A 22,517-nucleotide genomic window follows, 5' to 3' on the forward strand; every position below is an offset into this window, starting at 1 on the left:
CTCTAAACTGTCAGCTACCCGCCACACCAGATGCCATATTTAGGATACAAATGTGAAGAGATGACAGCGTTGTAAAATGGTGCCCGTGCCGAGATTATAATTAACATTTCCAACCTACATCACTCTCCCTCCCACTTCTCCTCTGCCTCTCCCTATTCACCCACTCCTGTACAATAAATGGGAAAAAATGCAAGAAGAAAAGGAGAGAAAGGGTGAAGGAAAAGAAAGGGAGATGGAGGAGGAGAAGGAGGAGGAGAGAGTGAGAGAGAGAGGGAGAGAAGAGGGTGACCAAACGGAGGGAGGAGGGAGGGGGAAACGGCGTATGCTTGTATACAACCCTGATTTCCATTTTTTTTCCCAACTCGTAATGTATTTAATTCAAGTGAAACGTAATCATGACGTGTCGTGTCATTAATCTCCTCGCCGCCTCTCCCGTAAGTACACTGAGTCTTTACTTTCAACATATATCCTATATCTTCATTTATCTACTTACATTTTATCCACCACTCTGTTTACACATGCACTTTTATGCATGGTGGCATGAAACACCGGTGATAACCATTTCAAAAATTGTTGAATTTATTGCGACTGTTGTTGCCTTTTTTTTCTTCCACGAGCAACACACGGGATAATGGCCAATATAGTTGTTGTTGTGTTTTATTTGCAGTTTGGATGTGTACGTGTGTGCCCGCGTGTGCTTGAGTGATTGGCATGAAGCATGTATGTATGTAACCGCTCCGGACCACTTTACGTGTGTGTCATGTATGTAAACCGGCGTATGTGCGCGCGTGGCCGATATGCATGTAGCCTCTGAGCCCTCCTATAGCCCGTGACATGACAAAAAAAACCCGGAGAAATGATGATATTTCGACATATAATTCAGAAAACACTCGGTGTAACATTTGAAATAAGTCGATTCGGCAAGTCAGCTCGAAATAAAATGCGACTTTAAAATGGTTGCAAGAGCACGAAAAGTCACTCGGAGTGTTTAATGATGTATTTTTTTTAAATTCGCATAACTTTGAACCAAGTTCTGTTAGCGAGTAGTTATTTCTATCCACGCCAGTAAACCAGTTGTGAAATTCAGCAGCGCTATTACCTCTTCTGCTTTATCCCGTGTTAACCTCGCGTGAAAACGACGTTTGCCCCCCAAAAAAGTAGCTTTCACTAAAAAAAAGAGGCACAAGTTCTCGGTGCGTAACGGAGGATTTCGATAAGCCGCAGACATATTGTCCAGGCGTAAAAGTGGATTTTTGCATGTTAGCAAGTTGGTTTACAAAGCGTAATTTGTGGGTAGACGCGATTAGCTGGACTAATTCTTTTGTTGGACACACATTAGGCATTGTGTAGTGCATTGTTTTCGAGATAAGCACCGCCACTTTCATCTGGGATGTGCGCAAAAACGCATCCACAGGCTGTAATAGTGTTTTATTAACGTTATACTTTGCCCACCTTTTTACTACGATGTTTCCTACAACCCGTTTAGTTGTCCTAACATCACCTCCAGTGTCTACTAAGCTCAGAAAGTAGCATAGCAAGTGTGGCATGCAACGTTGTGGCCGTGTGTGTGTGCAAAACGCGTGTTGCCAAATTATATTCTGGAAAGAGAAGTTACCGGTTTTCAGCTCCGGTTTAAAGAAAAATGTGCATTTTTGGACTCGATGTCGCTTTTTGGGACTGATGTCGGTTTGGGAGATTGGCAGAGGACTCCAGATGAAATCCATGATGGCACTTTCTTCCTCCCGTCCTCTCCCTGCTCGCACACACTCGTCTTTTCCCCTCCCTTAATCTTTTGTATAGAAAATTTAAGAACAAAATGGAGCAGGGGAGAGAGCGATAGATAGGCTGACATGACACACACACACACACACACACACACACACGCCACCCCCGACTTCTCCAAACTACATCCCACTGTTTATGATTTTTAATCGCATTTTTTGGAAGCGGGATTGTGCGCGGACACCATCTGCGGGCAGGGTTAATCTCATTTTAGTGGGGGTGTTTATTAGTGCATTGTTTGTTGATGGTTATTTATTTCATTAATGTGCCTCTAATTGAGATGGCCGCGAGAGAGAAGAGGGGAAAGAGCGACTGAAAATGGTTGCACGTTATTGACGCACATCATAGGGGCGAGGAGGAAATTCCTCATGAGATAAGACGCAGACGTGTCATCTGGGTTGACCAAAGACACTCCTGTCGCCTTTTCTATATCCAATGGAATATGTTTAGGGATCTTGGAATGCCCTATTTTTTTTAAATCATCCCAAAATGTCACACTTCTGAGAGCGTGTGCAGCGTGGAAGTAGGTTGACATTGCTGGCTTGTCCTATAAACAGGGATGTTGTGGGCTTCTTTTTTTTTTAACATTTTTTTTTTATACACATATTCTCTAAATCAAATAAACCTTAACTACATCCTGTCTTAACAAATCCTCTGCGACTTTAAAGCAGATAGATCATCTATGGAAGAAAGAAAGAGTCAATTCTGTTGAAATTCTTGTCGAAATTGAGTGACTTTTTGTAAGCACTGGTGGTAATATAAAAAAAAACTCTGTTGGAAAAAGTATCCCTCTACAGGTGCATCTCCTTTCCGATACAAGACGATGATTTCACGTTGCAAATAGGCTACTCATCTGGAACTCACTGTGCTAACGGGCGTGGAACACTGGCCCTGTGTCAAAAAAAAAAAAAAAAAAAAAAAAAGTCTGATGGTTTTGCCTCATTCAGACCTCTCTCTGCTTGTTGTGCTCAAGTAGTATCCTCCTCCTCCTCCGCCACCATCAATGCTGCCCTCCTCCCCATCTTTGTACATACTGTACTGTACTTGAAGGAGCACATACAACCCATCCAGGTGGCTCTTGAGGAAGAGATTGTATGTGAGGGAGAAAGAGACTAAGGGAGAGAGAGTAAAAAGGGAGAGGAGTGTAGCACCAATCAAGGCTTCTGATTGATATAATTGGGTCATTAGCACGCTGCGGGAGAGGCACCTGCTTGCCCTCAGTTAGGGAGAAGCTACTGCATTGTGACATTTTGAGACTGTTGAGAGTTCTGCTGCCTGCTCGGGATTAGCGTGTATTTAGAGCATTAGGGTCTTACTTAAATAGTACGCTACTTGTGCCACTTGTATTGAGTTTGCAGACCAGTTTCAAACTGATTCTTACAATAAAGAGGTGGACAGGTAGATGGTTCGCTTTTTCTTCTGAACCAGTCCCCTCCGGTGTGCGTTTGACCAAAATCGAAATCATCGTATCGAAAGCAGAGCAAGCGAAGCGGGTCACAACACCAGCGGGTCAAGAAAAAGATAAGAGCCGCAGCGGTGCGATCATCAAGAGATGGTGAGCAAGAGGGAGCTGAAAGGTGAGTTAGAGAGGCTGAAGGTATTAAGGCGTCAGTATGCTCCAACAGTGTCTGAAACTTCCTCCTCCTATGTTCATCCGACAATTTTCGTAACTTTCTGGAATTTACAATCCGATAAGCACGCTGCAGGTGGACAGGTCGGAGGAGGTGAGAAAGGCCGTTTTAAACTTCTCTCAAGCTCTATTTTCTCATTCGAACTACTTTCGGCACTTTTTATGTGTGCAACCGAGTACAACACTATGAATGCATTCTAGGAAAGTCTGCGCCGGATAAAGGTGCGCCGTTATCCCCCTATTTAAATGATTATTCACTTTCACCCCTCTCTATGACTGCGCTTCACCCTGCCATTCAGAACAGCTATGAACACTTTTGCATTCAATGTGGAGCACAAACTAGTTATTTTTGAGCATACTCTCACCTTTAGGCTCAAACGCCCTGACATAGAAAACCAAGTTACTTTCCAACCTTATATACAGTACGTACAGTCAAAGGGCCCTTGTGCAAGGTGCTTCACCCAAATTACAAGCCCCAAGAGGTGTTGATTTAAGTATTGACACTCCCATATACAGTAGGGGTGGGAATCACCAGAGGCCTCACGATACGATATCATCACAATATGATATTATTGCAAATTTAAACATATTGCAATATTCTGCGATTTATTGGAATTTATAACTTTTTTTCCAACTCCAAATTTTTCCCAATTTCAAATGATGTCCCCAAAAGGAAAATTTGTCATCTGTTTTATCTTAAAGAGATACATTTCTCTGTTTGTTCATCTCACTTCAATTTTATTGCTGCAAAATGGGATTGTCAAGCAGACAAACTGACCAACACATATATAATACTAGATCCATACTTGGCGTCTGTGTATCGATACAGTATTGCCACAGAAAATATCGCGACACTATCGACCCCACCCACCCACCCCTAATATACAATATATAGCGGTATATAATAAAAGTGTAATTGAGTGTGCCTGAAGCAAGGTGTTACTAAGAAAGAGAACACATGCTCCTCAAATTTCCCCAGGGTAAATAAAGAATCAACCGGTGATAACAGTTTCTATTTTTCTCTATAGGTGTTCACATGTCTGATACATGTCATACACATATTACACAAGGAGGTTACGGTGTAGGGTCAGCATCCCCGGGGCTTCTTGGTAGTTGGCGTCTTGCTCAAGGACACTTCAGAGGAAGGGGGTGCTTATTGCTGATTGAAGGGTTTGATTTTTTTTTTTTTTTTTTATCCAAATTAGATCATTATTCAACAGTTTTCAGTGCACATTTGGTTTTTGGATTATAAAATAAAAACAGCATGTAGCCGTTTGTTTCACCTGTGAGATGCATGATTGCCCCTTCCTTTGTTTTTTATCTCTCAACCCCTGCAGGTGGTCTTCAGAGTGCACAGATAAGCCTATCAGAGTGAAAACAAATCCAGTGATTTGCTTATGATATTTGCATGCTCCGAACCAATTCTTCTTTTAAGGCCTCTATCCTGTAATCCTGAATCAGACGAGTCAGTCAGCGCCTCCGCTCATTGGTTTAGACACAGCACGGCCTGCATGACTTGGAGCGAGAGCCTCGTTACTCTGCCGAGATGCTGTGATGTTTCCAGCGTTCAGATTCACTCGCTCAGATCTGGCACTGCCGCGGCGATCCCACTTCGGCGCTCCGCGACTGCGGGGAAGTGTCGGCTCGTGTTCTCTGCTGGAGGAGGAATTCATTCAGAAAGAGCAGGAGCAACAGCTTGAGAGGAGATTGGGAGTGGAGGGAGAGTTAGAGGAGTAGAAAGGAGGTAAGGTTAGCCAGTAAGAAATGGAAAAAAGCAGTAGGATAGGGTTAAATTAACAGAAGTAGAACAGGAGATCTAGCAAAAGCTGAGGGCAGATTAGAGTCTATGACTGAATGTATCATTTTCACAACTTCTCCTTCATCTGGCTCACAAAATACATTACAAAAAGGCCAATATCTTGCAATATCTTACACTTTTTCCCAAAACAGCACAAATGCCTGTAGTTTTGATTTCAAGGCAAATGTGAGCCCTTTGATAGCAATATTACTTGCATTGTCAGACCAAAATGATACACAAAAGTTTCTGTACAAAGAATCCACCAGTCACATCTTTACAGTTAGTGGTGGAGGCACAGTGGGAGACTTCCCCCCTTATCACTGCTGAAGATGAAGGGGGGGGGGAGTGTGAGCCAGACAAAGTTGGAGCTAAGCAGGGAGTGAAGCAGGGGGTTCAGGGAAAGGTGAAATAAAGGAAATGAATACCGTCTGTGGGGAAGTTTGCCACGTGAGCACGCGATAAAAACATCAGGACCAAATAATACTGTACCACACAGAGAGCTGACGCCCCCTCTCTTCCTCCCTCAATCGCTCATCCTCTCTTTCATATGATTTTTTGCGGCCAATTCTCTCATACACCCACTTATCCCCGAAGGACACATCACCTCGCACACGCTTCATCACATGAGAGTTCAAGTAATACAGCTGGAAGAAAGGTACACTTGTAAGGATTCACTGAAGTACACACACAAAGACATACACAGCCTCCAGATACACAGTTTACTTTATGCCCTAAGGCCCAGGCCAGAGACCTTGGAGATGCCTATTTTTAGGTACATGGAGAAGGACATGCGCAACAAACACACACATACAGGCACAGATAAGAACACAAAGGTAGTTGGTCTGTACTCTATTCCCTATTCAGTGTCCCTGCAGGTCATGGTCCTCAACCACCCAAGGGGTCACAAAATAAATTGTAGGGGTTGTGATATGGTTAACAAGTTTGGAAAACAGAAAAAAACATATTAATGCTACAGAAATTGATGCTTATTTTTCTGTCTCCTTCCTTTTTCCTTGTACAATACAGCAGCCCTCCTTGAACTATATAGAAATGAAACAACTAAGAAGGGCAAATCACACTCGTACGATCCACAGACTTAATCATGCAAACTGTGTGAGGGGTTGCAAGTAGGTACTGCTTGGCTATAAAAGCTAAAAAGCCAAAAAGGTATAAGCAGTGGATACAATACACAAACCCTCTTACACAAACTATAACATAAATTACACTATATCACACACACACACACACACACACACACACACACACACACACACACACACACACACACACACACACACACACACAGTTAAAAAAAACTAAGTGAAAGGTGATCACACCCTCACATTTATTTTTGATGTGTAGCATTCTGGCATGTACAAACATGCAGTTAGCCTTCAAAATAAAACTGTACCATTCAGTGGATATTTACACAATGACATCAAAACCCCCCAAAAATAAACTTGTCTGAACATATCACGCTCCTACTTTCTCAGCAAAGATTAATCACGGATGTGATGTATGACTCAGCAACCTCCCCTCTTTCCCTCTACACACACCTTGTGACATGAGAGGAGCAATAATTATCAGTATTTAAACAATGCAGGTTTTTTTTTGGGGTGGGCTAAAAAAAGAAAGTTGGCATAATTGACCTCTGTCATGAAAACTAATATCCAGTTAAGGTAATTCAGTACTTTACATCAGTTATCTAAGTGCCCACAAAGTTACACTGTAATTACTGTAATGACAAAATCATGGCAATGTGTAACACAACAAGGATATGCTTTTAAGCTGTCATTACTGTGCGAATTGCAATGATGTTAAACTGGTGCACGCACACTGCAAATTTCAGGGTCAGAGAAAAAATCTGTGAAAGAGCAGTTTAAATCCACTTTAATATTTTTTTTCTCTCCATTTCTGTTGTATCCAGTATCAATGTGCATCTTATATCAAGACTGACTATGATTTAGATGGATTACATTTGGACCTCACATCAAAAATGTTTTTCCGTGATGATCTTTTAAAATCCGATCTGTCCTTCTCTCACAAAACTTCATGCATCTCTTCTTCATACATCCTTTAAACTTGACAGTTAACACCTTGTTGAGCACCTGCACAATCTATTTGGTTGCATGTTCTGAGTGCAATTGCATTACAGAAGTACTTCAAATCTCCAGATTGGGAATTAATTGCCTTTGTTAGTTATGCGGACAAATGTGTCTTCGACCATGTCCGGAGGTGGTTTAGGTGAATGGTTCTTCACTGCTTTTCTTGGTTCATTAAAACCTGGGTTTCATGTGCTTCTGCTCCACCTGATTCCAATCTGATTTCTGTCCCTCAGTCGCCCCAACCCCCTTTCCTTGCATCCATTGCTGCACCTTATCTCCTTCTCTCCATCTATCCAAATTTTCTTTATTGGCATGACAGGGCCGGTGGTTGGCGACAGCCACCGTCACGGTGGAACAATGCGTTGTGATGGTGATATTCATATGATAATGCCATCAGACTTAACACTACACATGCAGACACATTGAGATACCCAGTGTCCCTTTTTCTATCTTTCCCCTTTCTGTATCTCTCTCTGTCTGGATGTATTGACTTTTCAAATGATTTTTAAATCTCTTGTTCTCTCTTCATGTTATGCCCCAGCCTGCCACTCCACCACTCTGATTTCTCTCCTATTCTCTGTTCCAGCATGTCTATCTCTTTACCTGATTTTTCTTCCCCCCTTTCCCCTCAACACCATGCTGGCAATCACATTAAATAATTTTCTTTCACATGGCTTCTGACAATGTTTTTTTTTTAATGCTGCCCAGTTTTTAACCGCACTGTATGTTTCTCTCTGTCTCTCTTTCTTTCCCTGTGTCTGCCTCCTTTCTCATTTCTGCTCTTCGCCATGTTGGCAGGGCCCAATCTACCAGCTGATATCAGCATTCCCTGGCACTCTGCCAACTGGCAACACTGCAGGAGAGAAAGAAAGAGAGAGGGAGAGAATGAAAGAAAATTAGTGAATAATAGACGGAGGGAGGGAGGGAGCGAGAGAATGAGAGGGGGATGGGAGGAGTATGAATCAAGGAAAGAAAGACAGAGGGGAAAGGAAGACAGAGAGAGAAAGAACAATAATGGTGGATTAAGAAAGGATTGTCTGTGTGTGTGTGTGTGTGTGTGTGTGTGTGTGTGTGTGTGTGTGTGTGTGTGTGTGTGTGTGTTTTTATGTGATTGATATGGTGTGATATCCCTGTGAGTCATAGCTGAGCTAAAATGTCAACCGGCTACATAAGAATCTCTGTCATCCAGGCTCAGTGACACGCACGCACATACACAAATCCAGCTGATCACATAAACACATATGTGACCATACCGCCACGTGAACACAAATATGGGTGACACACCTGCGAACACAGATGTTCCATTGTTTTGCCACAATGATTGATGACCTTTTGTTTTGTTGTGGGCGCCTCTGCTGCTTCTCAACTCCACCAAATGATGGACGAAAACAGCCGATGTGCATAAATCCATTCTAACTGCTGTGCACTCGAAATATTTGGGTGTGTGAGCGTGCTTGCCAAAATGCTTGTGTGTTCAATATGCTGTATATCACACTTTACATTTCAGCTGACTCTGTTATCTGGGTTGACGGTTGCAGTTCAGTCAACACAACAGTAGAATAAGCTTACATTTGTACATTACTTAAACAAGTAACCATGACTAAGCAGTGTATGGGCCAAAGCACCACACCCAGGTTGTAAATTTAACAAATAGTGTTGTGCATAATTGCATGCATACTGTACATCAGTGTGTGTGAAGAAAAAACGCTGCTACTGTATGAGTGCACAGGAAGGGTGTGTGGGGAAGTCAAAACATTGCGCGCCCATCCTGTTTGGGACAGTTCATGTCCTGTGGTGGTGCCCTTAACTCCTGAACACACACACACACACACACACACACACACACACACACACACACACACACACACACACACACACACACACACACACACACACACACACACACACAGGCTAATCATCCCATATGTGCTAACAGTATGCTGGAGTGCATTGTGAACACATGCAGGAGGCAGAACAGGTGCACACCTGTTACACATTTAAGTGCATGCATACACCTACACAGACATCTACACAGACTGAAGAGTAAATGAAGATCAAATAAAGATTTGCTTTGTACTTAACATTTACATGCATTAAAGCACATTCATAACGCTGCTGGTATGAATATGCGTTTGATTTTCTGCTATTAGCATTTATAATGGAATACATTCAAGGAGTCTTGGTGCAAATGAGTTTTTATCCTGTTTGACAAAAATCTGCTACCTGCAGTTCCTCGCTCAATATTTCAAATAAAAGCATTTATGCCTACATTGACACTAATATTGCTAATTTAGTAAAATAAAGTCTTTAGTCAGATAATATCTTCAATAATGTGCTAAAATGCTCAAAAACATTGGCTGCAATTTAATTTCAAGTTAGATTTTTGATTGCAAAGAACTCATTTTTAAGTTTCTAATCATGCAGTTTTTTTTTTTTGTTTTTTTTTGCTTGCTTTTGTCCCCAGAAAATTAAAGGAGGAGGCTGCCACAGAAGTGTGTCCCCCGTCAGCCGAGACACTAAAGAATGGCATAACATCACACACACTTCTGGTAATTCTCTACGGTTTTTATATGCATCCACCCATCCAGACATATGAACTTGTTAGGCAAACTAAAACCATTTGTGTTACGTCTATTTCTTGGCCTTTTTCCAGATCTGGTCAAGGTTATGTTACAGTTAAAGATAATTATGCACATCATGCAAATTTAACCTTTCCTCTAGCTTTTTAAAGTTGTAACTCCTCCTAAGTCACCAGATCCACTCACAATCTGTCTCTCTCTCCTTCGCTCTGTGTTTTGTATTTATAGAGGATGGATTCTCCGCCAGAGTGTGTGTTGTCTCTTTCTTGTGAGCAGCCCCAGTCTCCCCCAACACTACCATCCCTGGACCACAGCCCCCAGGCCTCTTTTCCTCACACCCAGCTCTCTCTACCCAACAGCCCTGTTCTCCTGCCAATTCACAGCCCTGAACCTTCCCCTCAGAGCCCGGACACCACGCCTTATTTCCCCCTCTCTCCTTTCCCCCTCCACGGGGACAACAATCACCACAATGTTGATGAAGAAGATGACGCAGAAGGCCTGGATGGAGTTCCTCCATCCCCAACCCCAGCAGTGGCTCTTTTCCCAGGAGGAGGGGGACAAGAAGCTGCATGCAGCCCTTGTTTGGACTCCTCTCCACCAGCCACACCATCAGCCCCAATCCTGGGGTTTGGAGCCCTGGAGCTGGCCCTCTCATCTGGGCAGAGTGGAAACTGCAACGATGAGTTAGACCTCCAGCTGTTCCAGAAAGATACTGTTACCAGGGCGATACCTGGAGTGGGAGGGGCTTCACCAGGCCCTGCACTCAGGTTTCCCTGTCATGTATGCGGAAAGAGATTCCGATTTCAAAGCATTTTGTCTCTTCATGCCCGAGCTCACAGTCTGGACCGAGACCGCCGAGCTTCAGCTCTATACCGGACTGGACTCCCCTCAGCACCCCTGAAGCAGCATCTCAAAATTCAACAGAACCACAAAGACTTAATCCAGAATCACAGAAGTCACCCAAACCAGCGTATACTGCCAGGGACTCTCATTCAGCATCTCACAGAAGAGGATGTTGATGGTGAGGTCAAAGGTCTAGACAACGGCCTACAGACAGACCAGAACCCAAACTTTTTACTGGATGACAGCACACCATTGACCCCTCCACTTACAGAGGACCCTGTTTCTGTGACCCCTCCCTATTCTTCTACAATTGGGGAGGGTGCGTCTACTCCTATAGCGCCTACGTTTCGCTGCCATGCCTGCAAAGGAAAATTCCGTACGGCTTCGGAGTTGGCGCGCCATGTCCGCATTCTTCACAACCCATATAAATGCACTCTTTGTCCTTTTTCTGCCAGCCAAGAAGAGAGCCTGGCATCCCACTTGCAGGAGTTCCACCCTTCCCCTGAGGTACCTGCTCTGCCACCAGCCTTCAATTCAAGGGACATCATTACAACTCCTGATACTCCTGTGCCCACCCCGACCCATACTCCAGCTCCAACCCCAAGTACAGCACAGGTGACAGCAGCAGCTGCAGCGGCTGCATCCCCTGCACTGCCAGCATTTCGCTGTGATACTTGTGGACAGCGGTTTACCCAGTCTTGGTTCCTGAAAGGACACATGCGAAAGCACAAGGACTCCTTGGACCATAAGTGCCAGGTTTGTGGCCGTGGCTTCAAAGAGCCTTGGTTCCTCAAAAACCACATGAAAGTACATCTCAACAAGCTTGGGCTGAAGGCTGGACTGGGAACCCTTGGGGGACCAGGAGGTGCAGAGCAGCAAGCCAAAGGCTCTGCTAATAATCAGTCTCTCAATGCCCTCTATTCAAGCCTCCTTCTCGCCCAGCAAAGAGGTGGTAGAGGTGGACAAGGAAGATCAGAGAGAGAAACTGGAGGAAGAATGGGGATGGGCTCAAGCAAGTCAGCCATTCTGGGCTACCTCGGGTTGCCCAGTGATGGCAGTGGGGCCAGCTGCATGGAGAGACTTCAAGCAGTGGCTCAGGTGGCGGAGATGGGAAATGGTGGTGGTGGCATTGGCGGCTCAGGAGTAGGGGACCCAGGAAGAGGAGGGGGAGCAACTAGAGGAGGGGGCACAGGTGAGACTACCGCATCAATTTCAGAAGGAGGAGACCAGGCAACTTGGTGGCAGCTGGTGGCTCGCAGCCTGGCAGTAGCTCAGCAGCAGCAGCAGCAACAGCAACAGCAGCAGCAGCAGCAGCAGCAGCAGAGGTCCCACCAGCGAGGCCAGCAACAAGGCCAGCGAGGCACAGGTCGGAGCTCGGTGATCACAGAGGCCGAACAAGTCAGAGCCTACCTTGGAGGCCTGGATCCAAGAGAAGAGTCTGGTGGAGCAGGAGGGCCATGGGAATGCCCAGACTGTGGAAAGCTATTCCGCAGCCTGCAGCAGGTGGTGGTTCATGCTCGCGTTCACACTCAGAGGCCCCAGAAAGGAGGTGGTGGCGAAGAGGAGGGGAGTGGTAGTCGCAGAGGATCAGGTCTAGGAAGACGAGGCAGCGGTGAAGTGAGGCAGGAATCTCAGCTACATGGTGGTGGATCCCAACAAACCGGAGATGTGAAACAGGAATCAAAACTGCACAGTGGTGGATCACATCAAGCAGGAGGAGCTACGGGGTTTCACTCCGTCATCTCAAGCCTCAAAGGTACAATCACATGCTCTTTTCTCTAGTTTGTCTTGTGGGTTGTGTTTGTTTGCTCACATGTAATGGTGTTATTATCACAAGAGTATATTATTTTCATACTGTTTTTCTGTTGCAAATAGAAGCTCACGTGGGGCCATTCACACCAGCTGTTATCTTTACATTTCTCTCCACTTGCAGGAGAAAATGGCTTGACAGCAGTCTCCTCCATACCTTCAGTTCCCACCAGGGAGCGAGTGCGTGGTAGAGGGATAAAAGACTGCCCCTACTGTGGTAAAGCCTTCCGCTCTTCACACCATCTCAAAGTGCACCTGAGAGTTCACACAGGTGAGAAACTGCTGTGAGTTTAACAAACCACATTTACTTTTTTAACCTTTGGAAATCCCTGGAAAGGTTTCATTGAGCATCCTTGCTTTAGCAGCGCTAGCTTTTTCCTTTTTTACACATTCACCCCAGAGAGCTGGCCAGCGCTAATCATAGCCCTCTACTGCAGGCAACCGAGCAGCCCCACTGGAGCAACTCCTGGTTAAAGGCCTTGCTTGAGGGTATAATAACAGTAGTTTTTGAGGAAAAATCAAGCCACTCCAGGGATTAAATTTGGTTAAATTTTAGTAAAAGGCTCACATCTCTCACTAGTCAGTAAACTCACCTTCAACATATTTTTATTTTTATTTTTGGCCAACTCTAAATTGTGCAAAATTAATATGGTTTGGCATAGTTTTTTTTTTTTTTTTTTAAGTATATTGATTCCCACGTAAACGTCAAGGTGTAAATATGCTCACAGATTTCTCCATGATCATTTCTTTGCCTTTAATCTTTCTGAGATTCACATTCTCTAATCTTGTTGTGAATCTGTAATTGTTCTCCTTAATTTACCTCAAATCATTCAAAATAATTCTAACTAAAGAACAGGACACTCCAGCAGACTCTTTTCCCAGACTTAAAAAAACAACAAAAAAAAAAAAAACTCGTACTGAATTTCTGGTGATAAGTCAGTAGGACTGTAATGAAAATTGGGAACTCTCACAGCACTCACTCACACACACTCTTAATTAATGATCCATATTCATAAGACTTTATCAGCATGACTCATTGCCATTGCTTTTTTATTATTTGCCTTCTTCACTTGATGCATTTGATCAAAATTAAGACCCATCTTCCATTTTTCTGAGATGCCACCATTCGACAGTAACTGGTAACTGGAGCACATCCAAGTCTTTCCAGCAAGTCAGTGCCTAAAATGCATTCAATGAAATCTATTTAATATTGCCATTATGAAAAATCGTCTATAGCTGAAAGGACCTATCACATCACAGCTGTATTAATCATGATAACGTACAGCTTTTTTCTAATGCACTATTGCTTCTCTGTGCCATCAAGTGATTACCACATGGTCAGTAATTCAAGTGAAGGCATCAAATTATAATAATACTCTCTTGATATTACTGTCCTCTTGAGATTATTGCCCCTCGAGATTTCTATCCCATTCTTTTTTGCTTCAGCAACATCAAATTGTTCATACTTTTGCATGTACATCTGCATTTATCAATAGGGCTGTGTTTTTTGTGTTTTCATTTTTTTCCTCTTGTGAATAAGATCATTTACATTTTTCATATGTAATGCATTTCCTGCTGTTGATATGCCTCCAGCATGATGAGCCATCCTCTTTATCCCTCCCAGCAGTGTAATTTTTACATCAGTGATGGAATACTGCCATCTCCCTTCAAAATTCGTAACTACATCTCCCACTCACCACTGTTTGAAGGACCATGCAAGTTATTTTGCAAGTTACAGCTCACCATTTTTTAAAGAAATGCTCTAGTGTTTCAGATTTCTTTGTCTGACTCAGGCAGACAGCCATTGTCTTCTATTCATTCACTATGGTATAAACACATATTTAGGCTATAATTAAAAAATTAAAAGCCTGAAAATTATAATTTGCCTGTGATGTGTAATCCATCACAGGCAAGGTTGATAAATATATAGCCTATATATATATTCTTGTTTCTACAAAGGTTACTTTTCAAAATGGATAGCCCTAATATAACTTTTATGTATGATTTGTTGTAAATTAGCTAAAACATGCAAAATCAGTGGTCTCTTTAAGCTTCACCTAGGTTAGGTGCTACAACTTACTTACTTACTCCAATACCATTTCCCCAATTTTGTTTTGTCTGTCTTATTTTCTTTAGGTGAGAGACCCTACAAATGTCCCCACTGTGACTATGCCGGTACCCAGTCGGGCTCGCTGAAGTACCACCTCCAGCGGCACCACAGGGAGCAACGCAACGCCTTGTCAGCCTCCTCCAATTCTTCCTCTAGTGGTCTCACCTCCACTATCCACAGTCTGACCTCTGGAACCTCTGGACTGGCCAAGCAGCGCCGATCCCAACTCAACCACTGCCCGGTCAACCGAGGCCCAACCGACCCCACCTCCCAGCCCAGCCAGCAGTCCTGGCTCCTTGGGGTTCCAGACCAGCGAGAGCATCGGAAGGCCTTGGCGGCTCTAAGGGATGTCGACTTGGAGACCCAGTACAGGTATCTGTCTGGGGTGATGGGGGCCCTTTACCAAGGTGGAATGGAAGGAGGCTGGATTAGGGAGTCTCCCCCACCGAAGGCCCCTAAAGTGTCCCGTCGTAAGCCCCTTACTACTAGCCGAATGGTTCAGTCGTCGAGTGACAAGGAAGGGCCTGCGCTTTCAACTCAAGAGGGGGGTTTTGAACCACTGGATCTGTCCCGTCGACCCTCACCTGGCCTTGGAGGCATGGAGGAGGATGGAAGCATGAGTGTAGGGGAGGGAGGAGGTGTTGGTGGTGGGGATGGCGGAGGGGATAGTTCAACAGGGATCAAACTGAGCCAGTGTTTGTTCTGCCCTTTCCGTACATCTTCAGCAGAGCTGATGGCCATGCACCTGCAGGTCAACCACACTAGTAAGTCCAGGCGCAAAAGAGCCCCTTCTACTGCCTTGGATGTTGATGGAGCCCCGAAGGCCACCAAGCCCCGGATGGATCAGTCTGATCTTGACTCTCTGACAATATGGAGGCATGTGACTGAGGCAGAGTCCCAGGCACCACTCGGGGAATGGTCCTCAACGCAGGCCAAGACCCTGAACGGGCTCTCTCCGGCTACAGAAGACCATCTGGACGACATCTTTGACCACCCAGACGTGGCATCAGTATCCAAGAATGTAAGAGACCGTCTGGCACTCAAGGGAACGATGGAGGGGGACGAGGAAGAGCAAGAGGAGGAATTGGAAGATATTTTGGAGAATAGCAGTCTGGAAGATTCGGAGGACCAGGATCTGAGGATGTCCCTGGCTCTTTCACCAGCCCTGAGCTCCAACCACATGGTGGGAGAGGAGGAAAGAGTCTTAACAGATTAAAATCCTTTGGGATGATATCATTTAAATTGGATAGTAAGGTTCAATGTTTTCAATTACATTTGACACAGAATTGAAGAAGGGGCAGGTAGCTTTGCAGAGCAAACAGATGATTCTTTACTCCTAAGGTTTTGAAAAGGACAGAGAGAATCACATCACAGCTGTTATTTTCCCTCCAACATTATTTGTCTACTTCAGTTCTGAGACTGTGGTCAACCACAAAATAAACCTTGTGTACAAAGGAGCATAGATGCATCTTTACAGGGTTTTGTAGGCCACTTATTTTTATCTTTCTTTCAAGCTTCAATCCAAGATGGATGATTTTTAAGGTGATCTTCTATTTGATAAATTAAAGAAACTTGTAAGATCTAGGGCATAATTCCTGCATCATTTCACACACATTTATTTCACACTAATAATGGACTGTTTATCCCAGACTACTATACTGACCAAGCTGAAGCCAGCTGGGAAGAGATGTTCTCCTGACTGACCATTGAACAGTTTGAAACCTCAAACTTCAAGTTCCTCCTCAACCCACACAGATGTGGAGGAAAGTTGAGTCGAGAAATGTTTTAAGCTGTGAATCTCAGCTAAGCTATTTGGTATTAATTTAAGGCATGAGGTAACTGTTGCAGGCCGCAAGCTTTCCCTCAAGTATATATCACTGCCTTGTTTGTCTGAAAAGTGTTTCTACACGATTGTCCTAAAGAAAACGGAAACGTTTGTAACATTTTTTTCTTTTTGAGTTAGTGCCTGTTCATGTACGTTGTCAAGAGAGTCTCTGGTATTCCTACACATCGAGGCTCTGATAGGTCATTCATTTTATCTGAATATACAGTTTAAAACAATTTAAGTACAATATATTTGTTAAAAGTGGTTCTAGGGTGTTGTGAATAGTTAAGTTGTAAAAGAAATGCTGCATCGTAGCGTGATGTCCTTGACACAGACGGCAGACGTTTGTGGCTCAGCTTGAAAAGAAAACAAAAAAAAAGTAGGTGATATAATGTATAATGCGATGAAAGAGGTCAAAGGCTGAGCGATATAATCGGTCCCAGTTCAATACTCAGTGTTTACAATGGCGCCGAATGCGGGTTGGGTTGTCAAAGCAATGTAGATGCATTGAGAAGAACAAAACTCAGAGCGGGAGTCTGATTGAGGGCTGTAGGAACGTCGCCCAAGCCCCCGAACACAATCAACTGACACAGCCTTTTTAAAGAGACAGAGACTTATCAACTGTGTCAAAAAGGAACAATCTCTCCATAGGAGAGAAAATACAAGGTAGATGAAAAAGAAACCAGTACCCCTGCCAAACAGGACTTAATCTGAGAAACAAGTACTCTGGGGGTATGGTGTCTTTTAGATGAGTAGATTCCCTCTCTTCTTCTTTTATAAGAAAAGAAAAGACAAGACAATGGTAGGAGTAATTATTAAAACACTAACAAATGCATAGACATCCCAGTAGAATATGTGTAGCTTTTGTAATGACGATAAGAAAAAAAAAGCAGACTTTTGTTTATTTTCATTTCAAGATGCGTACAGAAAAAGGTTATCAATATAGGTAATATTGATTATAATGTTTGTGAGCTAAGACTAGTTGGAATGTCTATACAGAGCACTGTGCAAGGTTTGAGTTCCCAAAGTAGTTTTTATTTTGACTTTATCGATAGACCAAACGTTTTTTCAGTGGAAGTTGTCACTTTCTGTTGTCGTTTTAAATGTGTAAAGCTGTGGTTTCGATAGATTTACCCCATCGATTAGCCAAATCGGTCAATCGGTTAATCAGTGCATCAAATGTCCAACCATTGAACTGGTTGTTAAAGAAAGTTCTCATTCAAAATACATCATTTTGTGTATACATCAACACATCTACCACTATAAATGAAAACAATCAATCTCTTATAATGAATTCTTGTGTTTAGAAGAGTAAAAAAAAAAAATATGAATGTGAGACAGTAATATCCCCTCACACTGGTTAGCAACTATTTATCTATATTGACTACTTTTGGATGGGGTATTCTATGTTTGCAACCACACCTTAATGTGCATTAATGTGTTTAAGTTCCTTCTTTAGAGCACCTTATGAGTTTTGTAGTGAAAGTCCCTTAGTGGTGTCTCCTTAACAACTACTGTCAATGCCATCGTGCCTTCTGTTTCAAGCACTTCCTGGTGTATTTTGTAAAACTCACCAAAAGCACTTAGCCTACATCACACTCTTTCTTCCTCTCTGTCTCCGTCCTTCCACTTCCCCTTCTCTCTCCTCTCTTTTCTTCCTCTTCTCCTTCATCACCTCCACTCATTTCCTTAATCCCTTTCTCGTGTCTTTACCTCTTGACCCCTCTCTCCTGGGGGAAGATGTTTTCATACCAGATTTCTCTCTTTTGTTCAGGCCTGTTCGGCCCTAAACGAGGCCACTAGGCCTTTTTACAATCTAGCATGGCTAGACTCTTGAAAGAATGGACTACCTAACCTTTAGACAAGAAAAATCATTATAGATGTAGGGTTGGACAACCTTTGGTCTTTAATACTAACCCTTTGTAAACCAAAGTCCAAGTCTAATGAATATTATCTCATGATGGTGCCAAAACATGTCCGAGGTGACACTAAAGCATACCAACTTAAGAAAACAAAATAATTCACTTCTCTCTTTCCTCTCTCTTTCTTTAACTCATCGTCCCTCCTTTACTCTGTCTCTCTCTCTCATGCTTGCTCTTCCTCCATGTCGCTCTCTCGTCCGTAAACTGTCTATCGCTAGCACCACTTGAAGGTGACGTGTACTATCTACTATCTGGTATTGAGGCCTTTATTAGATTTTTATTTCAGTTTGTGTGGTGTTTGTTCAATGCCGTTGAGATGGAAAAATGCTCTTCTTATAATGATAATTATTATTGTTTTGGCATTATGGTTAAAAAAAAACAGCAAAAAAAAACAAAAAAAAACGAGAAATGTGTTGTTGAATGTTGTACAGATAGCACTAGAGATGTTGTGTTTTTTTAAAGAGAGCACAAACCTGAGTGATGGCCCCTTCTACTCCTCCCACCGGCAGATGGGAATAAAACAGCCTGCCAATCAATCTAGATGTCTAATGACAAAAATGTCCTCGGTGATGACAGGTTTTCAAAACAAACCCTTTTGTCTAAGTAGCGTTCTTCTCTGGAGATTTGAATGCAAAAAGGCAGCCTTTGCCTCAAACCCCATGCCCAAATTTCTTGCACATTGATCTCTAAAAGACGAAAGCAGCACTTGAGCCAATAGTTGTACTATTTGAGGTATAGTTTGATTCATTCTATTTTGCCTATTTACTAAGAAACACATGTGTGACTTTAATGTGTTTTTTTGTATCAAATAGTTCCAAATCCTACACATTCATCACTGAGGAGTTTGGAACTATTTGATCCCAAAAAATTCCCCATTTTAGAGAGGTGCGTCTAGTTAGACATCCGTTAATTGAGCAAAGCAAGGGCGAGCTCATTTCAAACTACCTTAAAGTTCACAAAAAAATCAAAGCATCCTTGAGTTTGGTTGGAAAATAAAATGGGAAAATTCTCTTCAAAACAAACTATTCCTTTAAATTTGTTTTCAGTAGCGTACAATGTGGCTCCTTTGTGAATTTTCAAACACGTGAAAATTGCACCTTATCTCCTGATCGTGAATCAGATATTTTCACCAAAAGGATAATAATTCAGTGGCTATTATATGGGCTGATCCTACACATACAGCATCTATAGTTCTGACCGTTTTGAAGGCGTTGTTTATTGTGACATGACAAATCTTTACGAGGTGAGGGGACCATGCTGGGTTTGGGCTCTTGTGTAGTTTACTGCCATTGCAGTGAGGGAAAACTGATCTAACATAGTAGTGACTAATATGCCTTTGTGGACAGATAAAATAAAAAAATAAAAAAATAAAACACATTAGAAATAAATAAACACAAAGAAAATAACCCGGTATCTTGTTGTCATGTCTTTCTACACCCGATGCCATTTCTCTTTTAAGTTTTAAATACTCACACTATATGATCACAATAAACCCCCAGACGCCTGACTGTATGACTATGTATTTATTGCTTGTTAAACTTGTTTATGTGAAGAGAAGTTTAGGATGCTTCGCTACATCCGATCCAGTCTGAATTAAGATGCTTCAAACTACTTTTAGACAAGGGAACCGTCTTGTGGCTTTGAGTGGAAATGCAGGAAGCAGGGACACCCCAGCTGAGGTGGTTGGGGCATCTGGCCCCTGGACACGTGCGTCCTAGGAAGGTGTTTCAGGCACGTCCATCTGGGAGGAGGCCTCGGGGAAGACCCAGGACTAGGTGGAGAGATTATATCTCCACCCTAGGGCTGGGCAATAAAATGATATCGATATCGTGACACAAGACTAGATATCGTCTTTAATTTTGGATATCGTGATATGACACAAGTGTCATCTTTTCCTGGTTTTAAAGGCTACATTACAGCTAAGTGATCTCATTTTCTGAACTTTCCAGACTGTTCTAGCTCTTCTATTATTTGCCTTTACCTACTCAGTCATTATATCCACATTACCACTGATTATTCATCAACAATCTCATTGTGTAAATATTTTTTATGAACACCAATTGTCAACCTTACAATATCGATATTGAGGTATTTGGTCAAGTATATTGTGATATTTTATTTTTTTGATATCGCCCAGCCCTACTCCACCCTGGCCTTGAGATCCCCCAGTCAGAGCTGGTTAATATGGTCCGGGACAGGGAAGTTTGGGGTCCCCTACTGGAGCTGCTGCCCCCCACGACCCAACTCTGGATAAGCGGATGACGATAGAGGGAGGGACATCCCATTAACTAGATATTCATTTCTACTCTTTAAAGAAATATTTGGAAATACTATGGTGAATAACTCAATTCAAGATTAACTATAATAAGGAGAGTCTGGGGCCCTCGACAATAGTTTGTCATGCGTGATGCGTTGGGCATGCATGTTATATTAGAAATCAGGGAATTTAAGCTTATTAATTATAATTGAATAAGTATTCTACAGCAGTAGTTGCCAACCTTTGAGGCAAGTTAGAAAAAAAAAAAAGTTGTACAGTAGAAGAATTTTTTCCGTCTCCACACCATCATTTTGTGACCCTCTGTCAAAGGGTCCATCCCCCAGGGTGGGAGCCAGTGACTCAGAAGGTTTAGGTTTGAAACTGTGAACCAGTCAATCAGAGGTTACTGCTCTTGCTGGAGGCATGTAAAAACCCTTCCAACTAGATACAGTATATTCATAACAGAAAATGTATAGTTGGCTGGATATGAAATATTGAGGCCTGGCCTAGATATGATGTTGCATTTCTGATGTTTCTTGCAGCAACAGTGGTTCCAGTTACCATGGTAAATTGGCAAATGTTACAAATGACAGTGTAGCTGAGATCTCCTCATGTAATGTCTCAACAAATTGTAGGTTAAACATAACTCTAAATGAACCATAAGCATGTATAGAGGCTTAGAGGCCTTGTATGAAGTGGCTGTTTAGTCATCCATCCACGTACCTGCAGCTATTCTTCCTGACTACAGCAGAAATGCTGTCAACTATGAACACCACTGCGGTTTTCTGTGTCTTGAGGCATCGACCAATGAATCATTTCCAAATTATGTATATCTGGAGAGAGTTTAAAGTCCCCAACTTGGAGTTTTGGGATTTCAGCATGTGATGATTTATGACGCAACATCGCCCTCCAGTGGAGAAACTTTAGTGTATGACATTGTTGATATGATCAACTCTGGATTATAACTATTAGTGACACTAATAAATTGTAAGTGGGCTGGTAAGGTAGTAAGTAAGGTCAACAATAGCATCATTTAGTTTGTCAATTAAGTTTGATTTTGTGTAGCCCACTTAAAGAAATACAGTCCAACCTGAGTAAAGTCAGCAGCACAAAAGTGGATGTCACTGATCCGTCTTTCAGAATAAAATCAAGAACACTATGGCTTAAAATAAAAAAATAAAAAAGGTTGACTATGCAATTGACAGTGCAAACAGAAGAAACATTTTTGTATTATCATTTAATACCTATTTAATCTTCAGGTTTTTTTTCTTCTGCCTTTTTTCTTCTGCCTTTAAATTTTAATAAATAGGATTTATTTTGAAAGTAGTGAAAGGAAATTGTACATTATTTTTGTTGGGCTTTATAAAAACTGGTATGTAGAACATTAAATCCCTCTACTACTGTATACTGCGAAACCATCAGTTATGTTGAAGAGGGTTTGGTAAAAAGGTGCATACCTTTTAATTTGTGAAATTTAGTTTGTGAAACTACATCTCTTTTTAAGCCTATGTTAAAATAACTAGATTTCCTAAATAAACTAATAAATAAATAAATATAAAACATAAATTAGCACTAGGCTATTCGGTAAAAGGCAGAGTTATATTCTCCAGGGTTATCCTTCTTATTATGTACCTATTAGCCTACATCCCAGTACTAGGGCAATAGTCTGCTCCCTGGTGACTGGTTGAGACTGAGTGGGCGAGACAGAAAGAGAGAGAGAGAGAGAGAGAGAGAGAGAGAGAGAGAGAGAGAGAGAGAGAGAGAGAGAGAGAGAGAGAGAGAGAGAGAGAGAGAGAGAGCTCCTGTTGCCCATAAACCGCACAGTTACAGGCACTAAAGCTTCCGTCCATCATCTCT

The 22,517-nt window shown here is 42.5% G+C and overlaps 1 protein-coding gene across 2 annotated transcripts; it reads left to right on the forward strand.

Annotated features, from left to right (window-relative positions):
- The first annotated feature begins 221 nt into the window (after positions 1–221).
- Positions 222–19,809, forward strand: znf219 (zinc finger protein 219). 2 transcript variants are annotated; one of them, XM_031304370.2, is made up of 5 exons: positions 222–434; positions 9,780–9,864; positions 10,123–12,493; positions 12,671–12,763; positions 14,683–19,809. In XM_031304370.2, exons 3-5 carry the CDS (start codon positions 10,126–10,128, stop codon positions 15,870–15,872), a joined length of 3,651 nt encoding a protein of 1,216 aa, XP_031160230.1. In that variant the 5' UTR covers positions 222–434; positions 9,780–9,864; positions 10,123–10,125; the 3' UTR covers positions 15,873–19,809. The 2 variants fall into 2 exon arrangements, with proteins under 2 accessions (XP_031160230.1, XP_031160229.1); XM_031304369.2 differs by having other exon boundaries at positions 223–434; positions 12,671–12,817.
- Positions 19,810–22,517: the final 2,708 nt, after the last annotated feature.

The sequence above is a fragment of the Sander lucioperca genome, chromosome 17 (genome assembly GCF_008315115.2).
Source record: "Sander lucioperca isolate FBNREF2018 chromosome 17, SLUC_FBN_1.2, whole genome shotgun sequence".
Taxonomy (NCBI): Eukaryota; Metazoa; Chordata; class Actinopteri; order Perciformes; family Percidae; genus Sander; species Sander lucioperca.